Raw genomic sequence first — 22,693 nt, 5'->3', positions numbered from 1 at the left:
GGGGGCTGAAGAGGCAGTAGGCCTCACCCTAGGTAGTGGAGACGGGTGAGGCAGGGCCTCTGAGGCTGACTGGCTCCAGTGAGGGCGAAGACCAGAGTTGTGGAAGAGGCTTGGGGTGTCATACATAGAAGAATCTTGCCAACTGCTCTTCCCCTGAGGCAATAGGTGGACAGGTAGACAGATGCACAGACAGACAGACAGGTGGGTAGGCAGACAGGTGGAAAGTGAAGAAAGAAGTCAGCGGGAAGAGAAGGGCTGAGCAGATCTATGTGTGTCCTACATCCACTCTTCATATTGTGTAGAGGAAGGAAGCTAGTGCTGCCCACCTGGGCATTGGTGTAGGAGGTTCTTGTGGGCATGGCCAACATGTGCTGGAAGGCCATGGGCCAGTCTGTCCTTAACTGATTTGGTAGAGAGCCTCCTGTTGGCATCTAAAGTAGCCCTGAGATCTTTCTTGGTCCCATTGGGTATGCCAGGAGCACTGGCTGCTTTCCAGACCAACAGTGACATGTGTCAGGCCATATCTGGGGCCTCGGTGGCTGGTCCAGGGGGTGTACAAGCTGGAGGTGCATGTGGCCTGTGGTTGTGGAGCACATACATCTGTGTTGTTCCTGGGGGGACACTTATCCTTTCCGTAAAAGACAGAGCAGCCCAAAAGAAGAGCTTAAGGAAGAGGAGAGACACCTCCTACTGGGGACCTCTCACCAGTTCCTAAAAAAAAAAATAAATGAAAGAAAGAAACAGAAAGAAACCAAGCAGAAAGGAACCTGAAGAGTCTGTGATGGGAAAAAGGTGAGGTAGTTAAGGCTTTCCGTCTGGTGGGAGCTGCAGGGGGCTCACTGGAAGGAAAGGAAAGACTTAGCATCAAACCGTCCCAGCAGGGGCCCTGGACTCATACTCGAAGGTTTACTGTTCACTTTTTGGAACCTCCCGACTTTGTTACCAAAAGTAGACAACCTTCGAGGAGTGACCCCGCCTCCATGTAGTTGCCTGCATTCTCTCCTGCTAGGGCACTGTAGGGTGACAGGTTCAGCAGTTTAGTGGTCTCTTCCTTGTCTTTATAAAAAGATGTGAGCAATTATGGAAGCTTCTATCTAGTCAGGTCAACCCAGGGTTCTCTTCAAAATGTGAATTGCATTGTGGGAACTTGTCATTGAAATGCCCTGGCTTCTCTGAGGAAGGAGTAGAGAGGATTGCACAAGACTGGATTCAGATCCTCCAGTACTGAGGCCTGTTTGGAAAGAGCAAGATGCCTGGGAACACACAAAACAGCACCTGTCTGGCCTCTGAGCTCCTGTTATCAGAGCTCCTCTAACAGATCCTGACTCAGGGCACGGCCTTCAGGGCAGGCACGAATTGCTCAACAGAGGCACTCTCGGTCACCACTGAGCCACCTGGGGACTGGAGACAGGGGCATCCTTTGGAAGCCACCTCAAGGAGAATGCTGGAAATTGTTACTTTCTTCTCCAGGGAAATAGGCTGGATTCTTCTGCTGCAAATGATACCAAACTGTGGGCTTTTACCTACCCCAGAAGGGTAGCCATGGGCCACATGCTTTCCTGACACTCACCCCAGAACATGGAGCAAGTCCCCAGCCTGACAGCAGAAACCACTGGAAGAAGCCTGAGTTCATGAAGAACCATGGGTACATGCAGACAAATCCAAGAAAAGAAAACCAATGGTAGCAGGGGTACTAAATGCAAACCAAAACCCAAACAAAGCAAAGGACGAAAGGCCCGGCAGTGCTGTGGGGTCATTTCATAAAGAGAATATGGCTTTGGAGAGACACCGTCGCGGGAAGGACTGGACAGGGCAGTAAAGAAGGAACAGAAAAGCCACGGTGAGCAGAAATGCAAGACTGGAAAAGAGAAGGAAGAGTCAGGGACGCTTTATCTTCCCCCAGGTGCCATTTATGAGAGAAAAGGGAAGTCAAGACTCACTGCCAGCAGCGCTGGTGGGCTTGGCGGCAGAGAGAGTTACGTGAGTAGGGGTAGAAAGATTGGTTACGTCATGGAGCTGGCTGAGGACTGAAGACCGCCGGCGCACAGCACCCTGAAATGACCCGCTTCTCTTGAAGGTACTCACTACCTCCATCTGTGGGAGAGAAAATGAGATAAAAGTTGGCTTGCATGGAGGTCCAGGCTACCACACAGGGTGGGGCTGGGTGAGGGCAGGGGCCACACTGGGGACATATGGGGCCAGCAAAGCCTCAGCTAGGTCAGCCCCATTCGTGGAAGCTGACAATGCTTTTGACAAAGCCATGACTGAGAGAGGGTTTTGCTGGGCAAATGGCTAGTGGTCAGGAGTGTGGGAAGGAAAGGTCACCGGTGGAAGCACACTGCAAACATTTTGTAGGTAGTCACTTGCGTTCACGATACGCTCATCGAGAGCCGCTCGTCAATAAGTACCTGTGTCTGGCAACACTTCCTTATCCTACTTCGGTAGTTCTCAACACTTTTTTTCCGCCCCAACACACCTGAGGGATATGACATGCTCTTATTAGAAGGTGGAAGCATTCTCCAGCAGTTTGTAGGCTGGAGGCTCTTGCCTGGATCCCTGAGAAATCACTGCCCTTGTTCATGGTCCTCTTAGCAGAGGGTCTCTTGTTCTGACCTGCTCCACTGTGGCGGGGGGTTGATAATCACTCGGATTTCAGCAGAATATAGACTTAGGTAGAAGAGGGGCTTCCAAGAGCAGAGGCTTTGTTTTGTCAGAACTTTTCCTACAGCCCCCATGCATGGAGGCTGGGAGGACTGGGGGACAACCCTTTGCGCTTTCTAGAAGATGAAGGGGAAGATGAGACCCATAGGAGAGCCCTGTGAATAAATCCTGCTATAAGCCTCCTGACTCATTGTCTTTGGATTTTCTGACTCTGTCTCTGACTACGACGCTGTGACAAATACAGGAAGTAGGGTCTGAAGGAACTGTAGCCGAGCCACCATATCCAGTTGTGACACTGGGAGACCACATGCCTAGACTCAGGGAGGCCAGAGGCAAGGCACACTGGCAGCCTTCTCCTGGAGAACGGCCTCAGTGTGGAGAGAAGCTTTGATGGTGGATCAAACTTCTGGAAAGTATCATGCAGTTCATTGAATAAAACGAGCAGACAAGCCAACATGCATTTCTGGACTCCAAAGACCCGTTACTGTCTGGCATCTCAAGCCCTGCAGTGGGAACTCCCTGGCCTCCAGTCTCCTCTGGCTTTCTGACAGGGCTTCTCCAAAAGAAGCAGCTTCACTGTTGACACCTTCCTCCAAACAAAATGTCTTTCAACCTCAGCCCCCCTGAGGAAAGACTTGCCATCCTTCCATTTAACCTGCCCAGGGCTGCTTTTCACCCAGTATGACCCACTTCCTCACTCCTTTCCTCGAGAGAAGGCAGGCTTTGAGGCCGTGAGTGCATCTGTGAGGAATATGTTGTACACATGGTTGGGTATTTCGTGTAAGGAAGATGTGTGGATGTGGTGGTGTTGCAGACTCTGGGGTGTGGCGTTGCTTCTTTGGACCGCATGATTTCTAGGCGATGGAAAAGACAAGGGATGGGAAAGCTGCCTTTGCTGCCTCAGTTTGGCATCAGTCTCCATGATATCTTCTGTGATGTCCCCGCAGGATAACCATATCTATGAAAGTATCACCGTCACCACCCTCCCCCTACCAGAGGCCCCAGAGCTGGCCAGGAACAAGGGCTCAGCCATTGGTAAAGAATCTCATCAATTTGTAATGGAATGCAAAAAAGACAGACCACGTCATGAACATCCAAAAAGCTACATGATCCAGGTTTGAGGCACTCTCTTTTATTGTGGAGCAGCACCCTAGCATCTGGTGCATGGATACATTAGTATAGAACACGCGTGAGAGCGGGCATCAAGTTACTTTGCAACAGAAAATGGTGTGCAGGCCTCCGAAATCCGGGGAGCAATTTTGTGGTTCACAAGATCCAGAAATCTGGGGCCAGTTGCCTAGGAAACACATACAACCTGAAAAGCCTTCCACAGGCTTTAGTTTTTTTTTTTTTTTAAAGCGGGTTTTCCGAATCAAATAGAACAGGTTGAGCTAAAGTGACCGGTTCAGTGTTCTTGAGAGTCATGACGAATCTGAAATGATAAAGCCCCACTTGGAAAAGCCATGGAAGTTGAGATCCCATGGGGGAATCGGTGTGGCTTTACTGAGGGCCAAGAAGTGTGCTTGAGGAACTGGTACCAGCCTTGGCTCTCATTGGCTGATTTTGTACCACTCCCTCCTTCCCTGGGGTCCCATCTCCTTGCTGCAAAGCATCTACATGGGCATGGAACAGTTAGAATGACATGGAACACCAAGACTCCAAGTGGATGGGCAGCAGTGGCAGGCCCAGAAGTTTACAGACACACAAAGATACAACATAGATTGGTGGCCAGGCTACCATTGACACTCTAGGTTGGGGTAGGGTTGCTTAAGCAGATAGAGATGCTAACTTTATCTGGAATTACATAACAGAAATAAAAGAGGCTGATGTGGAGTTGGGTCATTGCTGTACTCTATTTCTGTGCTTTGCATCAGAACTGGAGCATGGCAGATAAGATCTGCCCTGAATCAGAAAAGGATGGGTTACTGGGGGTGGTCACAGTCACAGTCTCCTGGAAGGCACAGTTAGGTGGCCACATGCACATTGGGAAGATATGAGGGCTGTTTTCTGACATTTGCTATACATTCATGCTAGTGAGTAAACATTTATTACAGGAAACAAGTCAAAGCTACTTAGGTCGCAGCCATGCTTGTCCTGGGCACTGTATTGAAAGCACTGTCTCACCCCGTGGGGAGAGGGGGCTTGGGCTAGGGATCTAATGGTGGTTCCCATTTTCCCAGGATCCATCTGAATCATTGCTAGGGTAGCATGGCTTAGATATGAATCCGGACACACTGGAGTAGGTTCTTGGGATGCTTGGTCCTTGAGGAATGTCTTTAACTTGGACTTCTTTGGTACCACCTCGCCCAGTCTTAAAGGATCCTGCTCTCTAAGTAGTTCCCTCACGGAATTGTGGTATTCTCAGATTCAGTGTGCTGGCCTCAGTCACACAGATGGCCCATAGAGGTAGGGGGTAGTATGTGAGAAGAAAGCATGGACTTGGCAACCTTTAAGTAGGCTTTTATAGCATGGAAAAAGAGCCCTGAGGGTACACGGCAGCAAGCAGGGAGGCACAGCAGTATGGGTGGGCAGGGTGCACATCTGGAAAAGCAGCACAGAGTCATCGGGATATGTAGGGGAGGAGTGCGGTGATGCCAAGAAGCTAGAGCTTGAAGACTACAGTCAGAAGCTGAAACTTCATCCTGGGGATAATGGAGATAAGCTCCATAGGTCCTATGGTGGTGGCAGAGGGGCAGGCATAAACAAAGACAGATGGAAGGCAAGGAATGACCCTGGTGCCTTGCCAGTGGCAGGTATACCCACAGAGCCTAGAAGGGAAAAGAGGGGGCATTCTCAGGATGGACACCATTAGATCACTAGGGGTGCTGGAGTAGCTATGTGTACCTTAGAGTCCAGAGGATAGCCTGTTCTGGGCCACGTGTGTCAAGGCAGCTGAAAAAATACATGGGGAGGGGTGTGGAATCATGTCCTGTCCCAGTGCGTAAGTTGTCAGACAGGCTCAAGGAGAATCTACCCAGCTGATTCTGCCTTAGCCAATTAGTTTCCAGAGAGGAAAAGTGATTGTACCTACAGCCGAGGCAGTGAGACTGGCATCAGAGAGACGGTAGCCAAGGCCTTGGATGGGAACAGGCAATGATTAACAGTGCCATGGTAATTTAGAGGATACCAGCTAGGCCATGGGGAATCGCCTCCAGGTCAGTCCCGGAGGCTGCAGTGTGAGGAGGCCGGCTGGCCTGGTGCAATGTTTGGCCTCAGCTAGTTCCCTAGCAGGTTCTCCCAGGGCTTTTCAGCATGAGAGATCAGGGTTGGAGTGGGAGGTGGAGATACCAGGAATATAAAGACAGAGAGGAGATGGAAATTCAGAAGGAACAGCAAGCTGTCAGGATGAGCAGGGCCAGCAACACTTCCAGAGGGCAACTGGAAAGCATGGAGTGGAAGAAGGCCTTGCAGACAGTGGTGAGAGCCATAGTGGGAGTGGTGGGCAGAGTGTGAGGGGAAGATAGAAATAGGCAGCAAGTATGGAACCTTCTAGTAAGAAAGCTGGCCAAAAAGGAATTGGTGGCAGAGATCAGGGTAGCCTGGCACCTGAGATTTTTTTTAAAAGCCTTAACTACTGCCTTTTGTTGGCAGTCTGATGTTTTTGGGAACTTAGCTGATGGCTTTAGCCTTGACCAGCCTAGCCTATTGAGATTTGAACTAGCTTGGTGGCAGAGTCCACTTCCTAGAGAAGCTTTTGCACAGTGATTACAGAAGACTTTAGTGATCAGAGAACTAGTCGAAGACTCCTTGAAATGGAGTCTTTTCTCCCACACTCAAATGCAACTTGCCCATTGCCTAAGTAGCCCTGTCAAGGAAAGCAGACAGTGCTGGTTTGTGCCTCGGAGAGAGCCCTGAGCACATATTCATACCCATCTAGGAGAGTAGCTACCTGGGCACTGAGGGACGTGACAGGGAGATGTGAGCTAAATGGCCAGCAGTGGTGGGCACCTCTGTGTGGTAGAAAGGGAACTAGCCACTGCCTCTGCATACTTGGGGGCCAGATCCAGGGAGTTCCCTGCTGGCTTTGGGATTCTGTATGCCCAGTTTCTGCTTCTTGCCTGCTTTTTAAGGCAGCAAAATAGGAGTCATGTGGAACAGCAGCTTACCTGTGTCTGGATCCGGTTGAGGCCCCGAAACCAGAGGATCTGGCCCCTGCGGAGCTCTCGCTCAGCATGGTCGATTTCCTCCTCCCCCTCGGCCAGCTCCTCATCAGTCATCTCGTCCTTCCCAGGCCCATGCCCTGCTTCCTTCAGGCACTTGAGCTGGCTGGTGGGGATGGTGGCAATGACCTGGGAAAGCCAGAGTCAAAGGGCAGCAAACAGAGGTGGCCATGAGAGCAGGCTCTTCCGTGACCAGGAATAAACCAAAGGCCCCACCTCTCAGAGATAAAGCCCACTTGGGGCCTGGTAGACCCTAAAGTGCAGCTTTCTTGTAGAAGACTCCTGATCTACTGAGTCTCATCCAGGACCATGGAGCAGAGAGGCCAATGTATAGAGTACCATGTGAGGAAGACAGTGCTGGCCTCTGACCACTTCTGAGAAGGATCTTGAAGTGCCTGGGGCATGCTTCCTGAGAAGAATGGGCTCATTTGGGGGCTTTGGGACACCTGCTAGTGTATATATTTCTTATGGGGCACAGAGGGTGTGGATACTGCAGCCAGCCATCTCAGTACAGTATAATACCCACTCTACACATGTGATTGACCTCAAAGAGAAACTGCACACGGGGACTCAGGTGAGCTTCCTAGCTGATAACACTCCACATTGCTGGCCTTCATGGTTACTGGAAGAAAAGTTGGCTGCCATGTTCTCTGAGATTGAGCTCCATGGAAGCTTATTCTTGGCATTTCCTGGAGAAAGTACTTAGAAAAGGGCTTGTGATCAGGGGCTTTTGTTGGAGGAGACCACTAATTAGTTCTTGGCCACTTAGCCCCGAAATAATCACACAGAAACCATATTAATTAAATCACTGCTTGGCCCATTAGCTCTAGCCTCTTATTGGCTAACTCTTACATCTTAATTTAACCCATTTCTATTAATCTGTGTATCGCCACGTGGCTGTGGCTTACTGGGTAAAGTTCTGTCTGGCTCCAGCTGGGCTATGTGGCTTTTCTCTGACCCCACTTCCTTTCTCCCAGCATTCAGCCTAGCTTTCCGTGCCTAAGTAAGTTCTGCCCTGCTATATAGGTCCAAAGCAGTTTTCTTTATTAATCAATGGTAATCACAACATACAGAGGGAAATCCCACATCACCCTTCTAGGGAGGAAAAGGTGACAAGAAGGAACTGTCTGGGTGGAGGATGGCAGGTCATTCTGTCCCTCTTAGGTTCCTGTCAGCATGAGAGGAGTGGCTTTAAGGTTCTTTATAGAGATTCCTTTTTTCCAAGTTTTGTCACTTTGAATGTGCATTATTTTTATAATTAAAAATACTCTGAGCTACAGGCAGGCAGCATGCACCCCGGAAGAACTGCAGTGGCTATTACATCAAGGAGTTCAAAGGTTAACTAGAGGCTGGCATAGATAGGGCAGAGTGGAGTATATGGAGTCTAGACTGCAGAGCATGAAGGGACTCCATTGGGCTCTCCAGCAGAAGTATAACAGGAAGGAGGTGCACTGATGGAAAGGAAGAGATTTCTTGAAAATGAGATGGAAAAACTAAGTGGTCTCTCATGATTAATGTCAGAGGCCAGCAACTGCCATAGTCGAAGTGGCCTCTGCGGCCAGCTTGGTAGAGGACATACCAAGAGGATAAAGAAACAAAATTCATAGTGTTATAAACCTAAGTGGTACCTCCTTATCCCCTAGTCGTAAGCCCTAACCATCAATTTGGAAGTATTTGGAGGAGGCAGATAATAGAGGGCAAATAAAGTCATTTGGTTGAAGCCTTGATCCCACCAGATTTGTGCCATTATAAGAGGAGATACCAGAGAACTTTCTAGGAACCCATAGTAAGAAAGTGCTAACCAGAAGCCAGGAAGGAACCCCTACCAGACACTGAATTTGCTGCCCTTGATCTTAGACTTCAAGCTTCTGGAGCTGTGAGAAAATACATGCCTTCATGTAACCTGCCTGTCTCTGGTAGTCTGCTGTGGCAGCCTGAGCTGACCAAGGCCCAAAGTGAAGCAGATCCTGATGTGGCTTCCCAAACTAGTGTTCCCGAACTCTGGACAAAATGCTTCAGTGTACCATGGAGGGAGCTGGCTTGGTGCCTAAGACTGTACTGGCTGCCGACACCCAAAATTATATTTCCTGATTTCATCACTGGGTACTACAACTGCTCCTTTGGGGCAGCTGCGACTTTCAGGCCCACAGGTGCTGTCCTGCCACTTTCCATGAAGCCAAAACAGTTCCTTTTTCTCAAGCTGTCTTTGTCCCATAGATGTCATAGCAGGGCATTGTTTAATTTCAAATCTATTGGGACATCCCAAGCTCCACAGACTGGCTCTCTTTCCATCTTGTTTTTTGCACTGCTGGGGATGGACCCCAGGACTTTATGACAGCTAAACAAGTGCTCTACACCCAGATTCACTTGCAGTTCCCCAAATATCCAGGTTTAGGGAGCAATTTTTCGCTTATACTATGGGGAAGGAAACTAGATGATTTCCTAGGACAGTGTGTGACTTATCTGCTCTATGTTCTCATTCCTGAGGTTGTCACTTGTGACCTTACCCCCAGGCTATAGTATGTCATAGGCCTGAGCCTGAGCACACACCACACAAGTTCCGGGCCATAGGCTCCAAGACTGTGGGGCAGGGAGTGGGGATAGTGAGAGGCGTAGGTGGAACAGGATGCCTGGCGTCTTATCCACTCTGAGGGCCATGAACAGAAGCCACCGGAATGAAGGTATTGGTGAGAAAGTTGACGAGGCAGACACTCACCTGTCCCCAGACCAGCTCCCCAACACCAACAAATAGGCACCAGAGCCACTGTTCTGTGGACAGTGGTGAACAGCTGAAGGGCTTCCCACCAAACTGGACGATGACAATCTGGGGGAAGGAATGGAGAGTGGTGGGAGGAGGAGCAGTTTATTACCAGGGTGGCTCCTGACTTCTCTGCGTCCTGTCTAGCCCTCTACAAACCTTGCCCTCCAGACTGACTTTGTCTCCTGGGAGCCAGACCACTTTCGCCACAGACAAATATTTACTGGCATGTCCTGCCTTTTGGTACCAGGATGTGTCATTGTGTAGCTTCACATGCTGGCACCCACTCCCACCTACCCTCTGGTGCCTCCAGCCTCCAGTTGAGACTCAGCTGTCTGCACCATCTTTCCCGGCTCATCAAGGCTATTTTCACATTTGCCTGCTCTGCATGGCCCTATAGTTTAAGGGTCACCCTGCTTTGGCCTCCTGACTTCCTTGTTGTCTACTTTAGAAGAAGTCCTACACCCAGAACAATATCTTAAATGCTAGCCAAGCAATCCATAGCATATTACCCAACCTTGCTCAGAGCCATTTTCCAGGCAAGCGGGGCCAGTCTATACCCCATGGTGGGCTGAAATGATTTCATGCTAGCAAGATGAAGTCTGTTGATCCCCTTATTCATTTGGTCCTGGGAAACCACAGTAAAAGTCCCCTCTCAGTGGTTCCTTACTGGCATTTAGAGGTGGCCACCAATGTATGACATGCCCCTCTTCTTGGGATCTGTGAACAGTGAGCTACATTTCTATGACAGCCATTTCCTGATTTGTGGGACTTAACTATAAATGATGTTTTGTTTGAAGACACTATACTTTAGAGCATTTAGCCCCTCCTGGGGAGCTGAGCTTGCCACCCTGACCACAGTGTTGTGGGAGCCAAAGTTTAACATATCAACCATGTGCACAGCAAGCTTTTCCTAAAGAATCTCTATTGTTCTAGAACACCAAGGAGTTAGGTACTAGAAATTAACATGGTTGACCAAGAGAGAGTTAGGGAAGAAGGGTTCTGGAAACCATGTGAGAAGGATGGGGGATAAAGGCTACCCATAGCACCCTGGAAGCTAGTAGGTTAGATGAAAAACTGAGCTCAGCAATGCTTGGAAGATGCAAAACATCTGCTCTAGAATGTGGAAAAGATTTGGGTACAAGAAGGCCAATGTCAGTGCCCCTACACCTTCATGTCCTACCTGAATTCCAAAGGTGCCCAGGACAATGGTGCAGAAGATGGGGTTGCTGAAGATACCATCAAAGACATTCCTCTCACCATGGATCTTGCGAGCATTGATCTCATTGAAAAGCTGCATCATGACAAAGGTGTTGAAAATGATGGTATAGTGCTCGGAGGGGGGTGAGTGCAGGGGTGCGTTCCTTCCACTGTCGATGTCGAAGAAGAGCTCTCCTGAAGGGAGGAGAGAGGCAGGGGCTGAGGAGGGAGATCTCTCAGCCCCAGTGGCCACTTTCCCCCACCACATCTGCCCCAGGGATGTACAGTAGGGTACATGTTGAAGCAGGGAGGTATGGGTCAAAGGTATAGAGTGGGCCTGCTTTCTTCAGTCTATAAGTGCTGTATCCCATCCTGTGCCAGACTGAGGACACAGACAGGGCTCATACATGAAGCATGTGCCTCCGGTTTAACTTACCAACAAAAAGCAAGGTAAAGATGATAGTGAGCTGGTAGACGGCATGGCCAAGGATGTTTTTCATCATGGTACGTGAGATGAGGGGCTTGTCTCGGCCATATGGCTTCCGCAGCAGCAGTGACTCAGTTGGGGGCTCCGTCGCCAGGGCAAGTGAGGCAAATGTATCCATGATCAAGTTCACCCATAACATCTGCACAGCTTTGAGAGGAGAGTCCTGCAGAGAAGGGCAGTCACCTTCGTGTATGCTGGCCATGCAGAACTACATAGAGTAACCTTGGGATGCTAGGATATGAAAGCCTGCCACTACTGAGGAGAAGCTCAGTTTTGCCAATGTCATGGGAATCTCAGGTTTGCAGATGTTTTCCACTTGGCTTCCTAACTCCCACCTACCTCCCTCTCTTCTTGACTGGAGGCAGTGATCTCAAAGTTGTGGTCTGAATTTCACATACAGAGGAACAGGTAAGCTGGAGAGGCAATGGGGAGTGGCTGCTAATGGGTGTGAGGTGTCCTCTAGGAAATCATGGGAATATTCTGAGAGTAAACTGCATAGGCCGAGGCATGGATTCTGTACTTACAAATGGTTAGAATGGTTGTTACGATATCATTCATACTTGACTTAGATATCAAGAGAAAGTCCTTGAGGGGCTGGGGAGTTAGCTCAGTTAGTAAAGTGTTTGTCTTACAAGCATGAAAACCTAAGCTCAACCTCTAGAATCTGTATCACAGATCACATTGGCATGGCAGTGTGAATTTGTAATCTTAGTGATGGGAAGATGAAGATGTGAGGATCTCTAAGGCTTGCTGTCTAGCTAGCCTGTCCTAATCAGTGAGGCTGGGGTCTTATTGACAAAAGTCTGTCTCTCAAAGAACAAGGTGAAAAACTTCCAATGAACACCAGAGGTTGACCTCTGATCTCTAAATAAACATGAATGCACGTGTATGTACACCTTGCCAACACACACACACTAAAGGATCAAGCTAATCACTCAAAATAGTTAACTACTTTTTGACAATAAAGTCAACCATCCCTAACAAGAAATCAATAAATTCTGGCCTCCAACATATGGGTAAGATGAAAGCATTGAGAAAGGGGAAATATAGAATTTCTCTGAAACTCAGTCATTCTACTCCCAGATCTCAACCCAAGAGAGTGGACGACATATGCATATTGAAACTTGGACATGAGCGTTCCTAGCAACACTACACTGCAATGAAGCGGAAGTGGTCCAAAACATGGATGAATGACAAACATAATGGGGCCTAGTGGACTCCTGTGCAGCTATGAAAATGAATAAAGCACTGGGCCAAGCTGCAAGATGGATGAATCTTGCAAACATGCCAAGTGAGATGTGAGGTGCAAAGGCCATATGTTGAATCTTCAAATTGGCACAGTGAATAGAGGCACAAACCTGAGTTCAATTATCTGGGACCCAAATGGTGGAAAGAGAGAAGTTATTCATGCAAGTTGTCCTCTGGCCTCCACATGTGCATTGCAGCACATACACATGCCCATCCCCCTTGGCAAAAAAAAAATGTAAAAAACAAACCCCAAAGGCCACATGCCATTTCATTCCACTGATACAAATTATCTACAACAGGCAAATAAATAGAGGCAGAAAGAAGTGGCAGTTGTCAGGGGCTTGGGGGTGGGGTGGGGAATGACTGCTGGTAGGCGAAAGGTTTCCTTTGAGATGGATGAATGTGTTCTGGAACTAGAAGGAAGTGATGATTCACACTGTGAATATACTAAAAAATCTACTAAACAGCTACCATGAAGAGATAAGATTTTTTGTATATGATTTTGATTTCAATAAAAAGAATCTGCAACAAGCAGATTCTTAATATGGCCCTCTTGAGCCCACATTACTGTCATTAGAAACCAACTGCCTCTTGTAGGCCCCTGGTGCCCACCTGAGTGATGCAGGCACCTGTGAAGGCCACGATCACAGCCACCACGTTGACTGTCAGCTGAAACTGCAGGAACTTGGAGATGCTGTCGTAGACATTGCGGCCCCACATGACGGCCTTGACAATGCTGGTGAAGTTGTCGTCAGTCAGGATGATGTCAGAGGCCTCCTTGGCCACATCAGTGCCTGCGATGCCCTGGGGGATGGTATATAAGCATAGTGCGTATTTCTCAAGTCCTCCTTGGGCACCCAGCCCACCTGGGATGGTCCCCTGCCTTTCTCTTCCAAATAAGGCCTTAATTGAACAGCACTTGTTTTAATCTAACACACTCTACGCTGCGAACTGCATGTTGCCACATTTGGCTGTGAGGGGGCCTTTGCTGCTAAACAACATGGTTGTTAACAACATGGCCATCCATATAGCCTTCCACAAGGCCCAGCTGCCACTGGGCAGCTACTCACCAGTCCTTTGTCTGGCTACTTGAAGAAACCCTGAGAAATGTGGGTTGTCTGTCTGGGTAGGGGAAAGGACCCATCCCCTGGCTCCACGGCAGATTTTTGCTGCTCCACCGCATAAGCTTGGGCATAGCAATAGACATCAAGTCTGTGTAGCCCTCACCCACTCCATCTTGGACCTGGTCTTGTGACATCAGTCACTCTGGACAGTTCAGCCTGCTCTCTACTCCAGGTTGTGAGGTCCAGGAATGCTGTACTTCCCCATCCCACTGCTGAACCAAATATGACTGAGTGAAAGGTTCTCCTTTCTTCTGGGGGGGGTGTGTGACACTAGGCTGCTAACCACTGTGAGTTGGGGGCAGGGCTCACCATGTGGGCAGTATCTACAAGGCCGCCCTGCTCAGTAAGAAGAGCTAGATCTATATGATCAGAAAGAGAGAAAGCAGAGGAAGAACTCCCTGTGGTCTCTGCTCATCACTCTTGGGGCCAGGGGCTACTCTGAGTGGACTAAGAACAGGTGATTGTGGGCACGTACCACTGTTGTCAAGCCACTGCTAAGCATTTCTCCTTTTCTTCAGTGGTGCAGTTAGGCTCCACTGTAACCTCTGGTGTCTTCACACCAGATGTCTTTAAATAAATCACATATATATTTGTTAATGGTCAGAGCCCACACAGCCACAAGCAGTCAAGATGTGAGTGAAGGAAGCTTCTAGCAGTCTGTCACCTGCGCTGATACTGGCTCTCCATTTTCTGATGCAAAGTTAAGTCCAGGAGAAACATGATTTCATCTGTGTGATGAACTGGTCTGGCACCAGATGGCTTACCATGGCGAAGCCCACATCTGCCTTTTTGAGAGCTGGCCCATCATTGGTACCATCCCCAGTCACAGCCACCACCTGCCTCTGCTCACCAGTTGTGCTGTCAATAATGCCTGGAACACAGAATGGGTTAGGGTAGGGTTGAAAGTATCTGCCAATATTTGGTATGGCCTGCTTCTATGCTCCTTGTCACTTATGGGGTCAAGTCCTCAGGCTTTAATGGGGTAACTTCATCCCCCTACTTCCACCAAGGTCCTTTGTTCAGTAACATAGGCTGGCAAGATTTGGTAGAAGGGAAGGTCCCACACTGTGTGAACTGAATGATTGTCTCCCTGTCCCAGCCTTGGTTTCCCCATTTGTTCCAATGAAGGGCTGCTTCTATGAGCCATTATTAGTTTGATGTTTTCTAGTCATAGTCTTTAGAATCTTCCACCCTAGAATCTAAGAGCAGGTGACAACATTCAGGGATGCCAGAGACAATCACATGTTGAAGAGGGTGAACACATTTGGTTACCTTTGACCAGCGTGTGTTTGTCAGTGGGAGATGACCGGGCGAGCACTCGCAGCTTGGGCCACACCTTGTCCAGCCGCTCCTGTTCTATCTGGAGAAAATAATGGAGGCCTCAGCATCTAGGCTGCAGACAGGCACTGTGGCTGGTAGTGATGGGAGAGGGATGGGAGAAGCAGCAGCCCAGGACAGATGCAGGGAGCTACCTCGCCTTTCTCGTTTCGAATCCTTCTGTTGAATTCCTTCCCCTCCAGGCACAGGAAGTCTTCACCTGGGTGGATGATGCCACACTTAGCTGCAATAGCCCGAGCAGTGTTGATGTTGTCTCCAGTCACCATACGGACTGTGATGCCAGCACGCTGGCATTTGCGAATGGCTTCAGGAACCTGGGAGATACAAGAATGGGTGGGGCTGGCAAGACAAGCTCATATTTTGTGTCTGGTACAGATTTGCAGAATTCCAACTTCCAACAAATATGGAAGTATATTCAAGGGCAGGGTCTGTGGAGTGTGGTCTGAAATAGTTCAGAGGAGGGCCTGCAGTGGGCAGGTACCTACCCCAGCCCCCCAGCCCACTGTCCCTGACATCTCCTTCACTGTGGCTGCTCACAGGATGAGCAGTGACTTAGACCCAGCTATGCTGAACTCCTCCCACTCTTGTCTAGTTTGTTATGGTTTTTCAGCATAGAACTCAACCATTTTCCTCAGGAATTAATCTTTGTCTCAGCTGTAGCTTTTATATAAAGTACTCACTAGAGGGAGTGGGACATTACTTGGGATTACAACGCCTGCATTTCTTTTTCAAATAACATAGTAGGTTCTAGAACTAAGGAAGGAGAAAGAGAACCCCAAGCACAAAGCACAAAACAGGACAAGAGGGTGGGAAGCCATGAGACCAGCCTGGGCCTTGCAGCATCGTAACAGTAGTGGGCAGATGGGAAGGACAGTTTCCAAACACATGGTATGTGTGGCCCTTCAGGCCCTGGGGCCGCAGACCAGGCCGGATGGAATAGCATATGCACTGAGGAGGAGAAAGGCCAGCTCAGTGTTTGAAGAGTTGGATGAGGAGAGGTCTAGGTCTTTGACTTCCTTGGTGGGTACCCCGTGAACAGTGGTGGGCTGTCTGCTGAACCCGAGGGGAAAGAATGTAGGAGATCTCTAGATTTGGCCTAATCGCCTGAACTAGTGAGCCTAGAGGAGGCAGGGTGGGCAAGAGGAACAGAGAAGTTTGGGGATAGTCAGGATCAGGAAAGAAGTAGACTGTGGCAAACAAGAACAGAGTGTCCCTATTGAAGGCTTTGATAGTGATCTGATAATCAAAGCCAGAACTGTTAAGTGACAGGGAAGGACAGACATACCTCGGATAGAGTGGTAGCTTACTCACTGCCTCTGTCTCTCTGTCCCTGTCTCTGTCTCTGTGTGTGTGTGTGTGTGTGTGTGTGTGTGTGTGTGTGTGTGATGTGTCTTCTCATTTATGCTCAGTCTCAAGAACACATTCTGTTCTCTTAGGGTCTTAAGGTGCTCCATAAGACCTTGAGTACAGAGAACTTCCTCTCAAGTAGGGGTGTAAGGCGCTCTGCAGCTTCATTTCCCAAACTGGCTGGAAGCCGCCTTTTCTGCTGCTTCCAGGTGACCATGTTGAATCTGGAATCTGGGAACTTTGAACAGAGTTACCCCAGGGTCCAGGTGCAGCCACCATTCCAAGGCCCACCCACATACTCAGTCTCCAAGCTCTCAGCCTCCCAGCCAGGTGGCAGGGACACCACCCCAGAAGATACCCTACCTTGTAGGAAAGACTGTTCTCTCCTTGTCTGCTCTGACCAGTTTCCTGTTTTCTCCTCAAGGCCCCTTTAGCATAAGCAGGGAGCGGATGTCTGTAGAAGTTCCTAGGTCTAGTATTCATCTGTGGGACTTCTCTAGACACAGCTCTCTTCCCCCCTCTGGTGGCCATCCTGTGTTCTCCAATGCCCAGAGAGTTTGGCTAAGACTCATGGAGATTTCGCTGATCCCTTGTGCTTGCCCCAGAGCCAGGACTTGATGTCTGGTCTCCCAGTAACATTATTGCTGAACTCCCTCTTAGCCACTTTTTTTGGGGGGTGGGGAATTAGAGACAGAGATTCTTCTCCGTGTAACAGTCTTAGCTGTCCTGGAACTAGCTCTTGTAGACCCAGGCTGGTCTCAAACTCATTGAGATCCGCCTGCTTCTGCCTCCTGAGTGCTGAGATTAAAGGCATGCACCACCACTACCACCCAGCACTCCTTCTCAGCCATTTTAAGTCACAGAGGAGCTATCCTTGTTCCCTGGATCATTCAGTTATCACCTAAACCGAGATACATTCTTCTTGTCCTGAGCTTCAACCCTGGACCACCCCTGCCCCGTGGTATCCACTGAGGCTAGGTCCTGGTTATGTCTTTCTTAACACTTGTCTGTGTTTCACATATCCTGAGGTGAAAACTTGCAAAAATATTATTGTATAGCTGGCCCTGGGGCTCACTCTGCTGCCAGCCCAGCCTAGGTCTCTTGTGCTGACTCTAGTTCTCACGCCATTCCCAATGAATACAAGGATATACAGTTGACAGTGACCCGTGGCCATTCTTTAGATGTGGGGAGTATTTGCTTTAGAACCTTTGCTTTGTGACCTTGTATGCAAAGTTTCTCCTTCCTTGTCCTACCCAAAGCTCCAGAGCAGTTCCCACAGATAAGTGCTTTCAGGCTAATGGGCAGAATCAAGGTAGTCTAACATGAGGCGGATACCAGCAGACAGGGCTGGGAAGATAGAGGGCCCTTTCACAATCTTTTCTTCAGGATCCACTCACAAGAATCCCTCATCTTCAAAGACCAAGAAATACAAACATCACATAAAATGTGTTTGGGTCAAAGGCTTCAGTGACCTCCCAATGTCAAGACCATCAATAGGCAGACAACCTGTTTCATTCTATGCTTGCTTCACCCATATGACCCTTGAGAACCATCCCCTCCCCTACGTCTGGTCTCTATCACTGGAAGCTACTCTCAGTGACTTCACATGCACAGGAAGATGTTTCTAGGATGTCTTTCCAGTCAGAATGTATGCTCTAAGCTCTCCATTTCCACAGTTACATGCCTAGTTGACATCTTCATGGATGTGCGCTTAATCTCATTCAGACACAATTAAGCCTTTGACTGACAGTTGCTCACCGTGTTCCCAAACCAATATCCACCCAATTCAGCTGTTTCCAGTTCTTCAGTTCCCCTCATCTGAGCCTTCAGTCACTTGGTCCTACAGACACTCAGGAGAAGTGGAGTGTGAGCCTTGTCCAGAGGCCAGGCAGGCCCACGGAGCTCCCATAGGTCAAGGACAAGAGGCCTTGACAAGGACATCAAAAGCACTGAGGAAGGTCCCATGGGCCTGAGGGACTCCAAGTCTCTGTTTTCCAGGCTGCTCTATCTATAAATAGGGTGGGAAGAGGTGTGACATCTTGCAAAGTCAGAAGAAAGTGACTCCCACCACGCATGTTTGTGTTCCAAGCCTATAGTGTGGAAGTCCAGGGTGGAAAAAGCCACCCTGTCACCTATAGGACAACCTTGAACCTGGGGAATATTTATTAGAGCAGTTCCCAGAAAAGGGGCAGCTACCTCAGGTCGTACAGGATCCTCGATGCCCACGACGGCTATGCAGGTAAGCTCACCCACCACCTCATTCTCATTGTCCCAGTCGGGCTCCTGGATTGCAGAGAAGTCCCTGTAGGCAATGCAGATGGTGCGGAGGCCATCACAAGCCATTGGCTCAATGATCTTCTTCACCATGTCTTCCCGGTCCCGAGGACGGAATCCTCGGAGTTCACCATTGCTGTTTAAGATGTTGGTACACCTGGCAGGGGAGGGGTGGGAAGGTGAGGTGGGAATGGGGAGTAAATAAGAGGAAATAGTGCTAGTCATACTGGATTATGATGGGACTTTAAACAGTGATATTCTAAAGAACAGAGGATGCAGATGTGCACTGTTGCGGGAGGTCCTTCCGCCCCTCCAACCAATAGCTGCTGTGATACCAGCCCATTGGGGCGTGGTCTCTCTCCCTTTAAAAAAGCGGCTATTTCCTCTGCTCGCTCTCTTCACTTCCTGCTCCGCAGGAGACTAGACTCCCTTCCTGGTTGTGCAGATGGCTGTTGTCTGGGACGGTGATCTGTAAGTTTTCCCCTTTAAATAAATAACACCCTATTAATCATAACTCCAAACTGGTGTGGCCTTGTTCGTGACTTACGCCTTCAGTGCACAAACAGGGAGAAGGTAATGTGACCACAGGTAAGAAATAGGAGTGATGCCTTCTAAGCATCAAAATTAGGGAGAGGCAAGCAAAGATCCTCCCTTCCCACTCTCAGAGAGAGCACAGCTGGCCCACACCTCAACTTTCGATTTCTGGCCACTAGAAATGTGAAGTAATAAATTTATGTTGGTGTGTGTGTAAATCAAAACTCAGAACTAGGGTATTGTTCCTCAGTCACTGTCCACCTGTTGTTATTTGTTTTGTGTTAGAGACAGGCTCGTTCACTGGCCTACACTTGCCGAGTAGGGTAGGCTAACTGGTCAGAGAGCCCCAAGGATCAACCATCTCTGCTCTGCCCTCCCAGGGTTGGAATTATAAGGATTACCACACCCAGCTTTTTACATGGCTTCTGAGGATCACACTCAGGTCCTTGTGCTTTTGAGGCAAGAACTTTACCAATTCATTTATCTAATCAGTCTAAGACTTTGTTATTTTAAGCCATCATAGGGCCATTTGTTACAGCAACCTATGAACACTCACACCCTGGTTGGCTAAGATAGCCAGGTGAGGGGTGGAAGCCTGAAGCTTATGATAGCTCCCCTACAGGCTCTATAGGACAAGGGTATGGAATGTAGGTGGAACCCAAAAGTAATGGACAGTCCTCTGAGAGAGTGGAGCAGGAACAACATGTGGCAGTAGCTGCCTCAGCCCCAGTTCTAATAGTCTGGGAGCTTCAAAGGGGACAGGTCTAGGGAAGGCAGCTACAGCAAAGTTATGTTTAAACTTAATGGAGCCTTATTTGGAAGGTGCCATGAGACTGGCAAAGCTGGCTATCAAGGTTGGGGGGGGGGGTGACAGAGAGAAACTAACAAAAGCCACTATAGACTGACATCTTTATAGGGTCATGGATTCATTCATGTAATTCTCAACACTCCCAGGAGGTTCATATTTCCAGAATCCCCATATTATATGAGGAGGTTGAGCTAGCAGGACAGAGTAGTAACTTCCTTGTGTCCCAGTCAGCAAAGGGCAGAGTGGCTGGTGGCAGCCTCAGTACCCATCAAAGGAGCAGCACAGAAAGAGAACCAGGGCCTTCAAATATAGCATTTCATTTTACCCCAGTAGGGAGTGCTTCAGGTGAGAGGTGGCCTTCACTATGGGCTGCAAAGGCTGACTGGGCTGTTTGGGGACAGTATTCTGAGTAAGGCAACCAAGTAGAGATGTATTTGGTTGTCAGATCTGCTGAGAGCACGGGGCAGACTGAACAGACTGAGCCTGGGGGCAGAGAACCCTGGTGTCCTATTGGAGATTCTGTTTTCAAGGCCTTGAGAGTAGATGACAAAAGCCATGTGCACGAGGCAGAGGGATTCAGGAAAAGAGAAAGGCCAAGAGCAAGGATCTTCATTGAGATACAAGTCACAAACCATACAATTTACCCATTTGATGTATACAACTCAACAATTTTTAGTATATCTTCAGACGCACACAACATAACCACAGTCAGCTTTCGAATATTTTTATCATCTCTGAAAGAAACCTCACTACAGATATAGTAGCACATGCCTGTTTTTCCTGAACTCGAGAAGCTAAGGCAGAAAGACCGCAAGTTCCAAGCTAGCCTGGGCTATAGAGTGGAGACTCTGTCTCAGAAAACAAACCAAATGGGGACAGGTGAGATGACCTAAAGGGTCAAGGTGCTTGATTTCTGCCTGATGACCTGAGTTCAATCCTGGGGACCCACATGGTAGAGGGAGAGAACAGTCTCCTATAGGTTGTCTTGTGACTTCCACTTGTGTGTACATATGCATGTGTGTGACACACATGAAGTCACACAAACAATAAATAATATAGTAGGCACAAGAGAGATGGCTCAGCAGTTAAGAACACTGGCTACTCTTACAGAGGATAGGGGTTTGATTCCCAGCACCTACTTAATTACCTGTAACTCCAGTTCTGGGGGGTCTGATGCCCCTTCTGGTTTCCACAGGCACTACATGCATGTGGTGCACAGCCATACATATAGGAAAAACCTCACATATATTGAAAAAATAGGGGCTGGAAAGTTGTTAAGAGTAATAGCTGTTTGTCCAGAGGACCCTGGATTGATTTCCAGCACTCACATGGTAGCTCATAACTATTGTAACCCCAGTTCCAGGGGATCCAATGCCCCCACTGGTCTCCATGGGCACAAAACATGCTTGGTACATAGGCATACATGTAAGCAAACCATCCATACATATCAATCAACAATAATTTAAAAATAAATAAATGGAATAAAAACTAAAGATAACGAAGTAAGCCAAAAGCAACCCACATAAACATCAACAGCAAAAACAGACAAATTGCATTTCAACATGATTTGAAAATATCTGTGCATCTACAGGCACTGTAAGGAGAGTGAAAAGAGCAAACTATATGTTTGATGAGGATTTAGTAGTCAGTATATAGCAAGGATTTTTAAAAACACAACAAAAGACAGACAACTCTCTAGTGTATGTTTCCAAATGTTCCTAACTCTTATTACAAGTCAGTCCTAAGTTTTCCTTCACAGGATCAGGCATGGTGACAACAATGATCCTAGTTCTAGGTACCAGTTTTCTAAATATCCCTCAGTACAGTCAAGGTGACAATCAATGAATTACCAAGCATATGCCAAGAACTAAAACAGCTGGGTCACATGGTAGTGCCATGTTTAACTTCCTGAGAAACCATATAAAATATAAAAATATTTTCCAAAATGATACTATTAGTATGTGGTGTGTGTGTGTGTGTGTGTAGTATATGCACATGTGTCTGTGGGTGTGTGCATGTGTGAGACAAAGGTCACCTTGAATGTCTTCCTCAATTACTCTCCACCTTATTTCTTTGGATAAGGTTTTTCACTGAACCTGGAGCTCATCTACTTGGCTAGAATGGCTGGCCAATGAAATCCAGTTATCTGTGTGTCTCTCTCCCTACCACAATTGCCCCTTCCCTTCTCTCCAAGGACCAAGTTACATACCCACCTTTTTTCTTCTTGTTTTTTGTTTGCTTGTTTGTTTTGGAGACAGGGTTTCTTTGTGTAACAGCCTTACATGTCCTGACACTCTCTCTGTGGACCAGGCTGGCTTTGGAACTCAGAGATCCATCTGCCTCTGCCTCCTAAGTGCTGGGAGTAAAGGTGTGTGCCACCACCTGGCTGGAATACTGATCTTTTTGCTTGGTGTGGCAAGCTCTTTAAACAACTGAGTTACCTCCCCTGGCATGGCAATAATACTATTTTATGTTGTCACCAGCAACATAGAAATATTCTAATATCTCCTCATCCTTACTAGTAATTTAAGAACTGTAAATTGTAAGCAGAGTTTATCAGGTAGCTCTGTTGGGAACTCAGAGGACTAGAATGCTGATAGGGATGCAAACAGTAAAGCCTGTGCTTGCAAGCTTGGAGATGAGAACAAGGATTGATAATTGGACTGGAAACCATTTGTATTATGCTATGGAAAAGATTTTTTTAAATTTATTTATTATGTATACAATATTCCATCTGTGTGTATGCCTGCAGGC

At 48.2% G+C, this 22,693-nt stretch overlaps 1 protein-coding gene across 6 annotated transcripts in view; it reads right to left on the bottom strand.

Moving 5' to 3' along the window:
* The window catches only part of Atp2b3 (ATPase plasma membrane Ca2+ transporting 3), a 71,220-nt gene that overhangs the window by 11,221 nt on the left and 37,306 nt on the right, over positions 1 to 22,693 (bottom strand). For 2 of the 6 annotated variants that reach the window (XM_050125042.1, XM_050125041.1), the window contains 10 exons: positions 18,520 to 18,754; positions 15,111 to 15,290; positions 14,911 to 14,998; positions 14,403 to 14,509; positions 13,127 to 13,318; positions 11,216 to 11,429; positions 10,763 to 10,974; positions 9,538 to 9,645; positions 6,768 to 6,950; positions 1,941 to 2,094 (listed from right to left, as the gene is read on the bottom strand). In XM_050125042.1, coding sequence (XP_049980999.1) covers positions 1,941 to 2,094; positions 6,768 to 6,950; positions 9,538 to 9,645; positions 10,763 to 10,974; positions 11,216 to 11,429; positions 13,127 to 13,318; positions 14,403 to 14,509; positions 14,911 to 14,998; positions 15,111 to 15,290; positions 18,520 to 18,754 — 1,673 coding nt within the window. The other 4 variants (XM_050125045.1, XM_050125047.1, XM_050125044.1 and 1 more) reach the window with 4 other exon arrangements.

Source organism: Alexandromys fortis, unplaced genomic scaffold, assembly GCF_014885135.2.
Source record: "Alexandromys fortis isolate MF-2015 unplaced genomic scaffold, M_Fortis_MF-2015_v1.1 scaffold_225, whole genome shotgun sequence".
Lineage (NCBI taxonomy): Eukaryota > Metazoa > Chordata > Mammalia > Rodentia > Cricetidae > Alexandromys > Alexandromys fortis.
The sequence above is the reverse complement of the archived record's forward strand: the minus strand, read 5'-3'. Positions and strand labels throughout refer to the sequence as shown.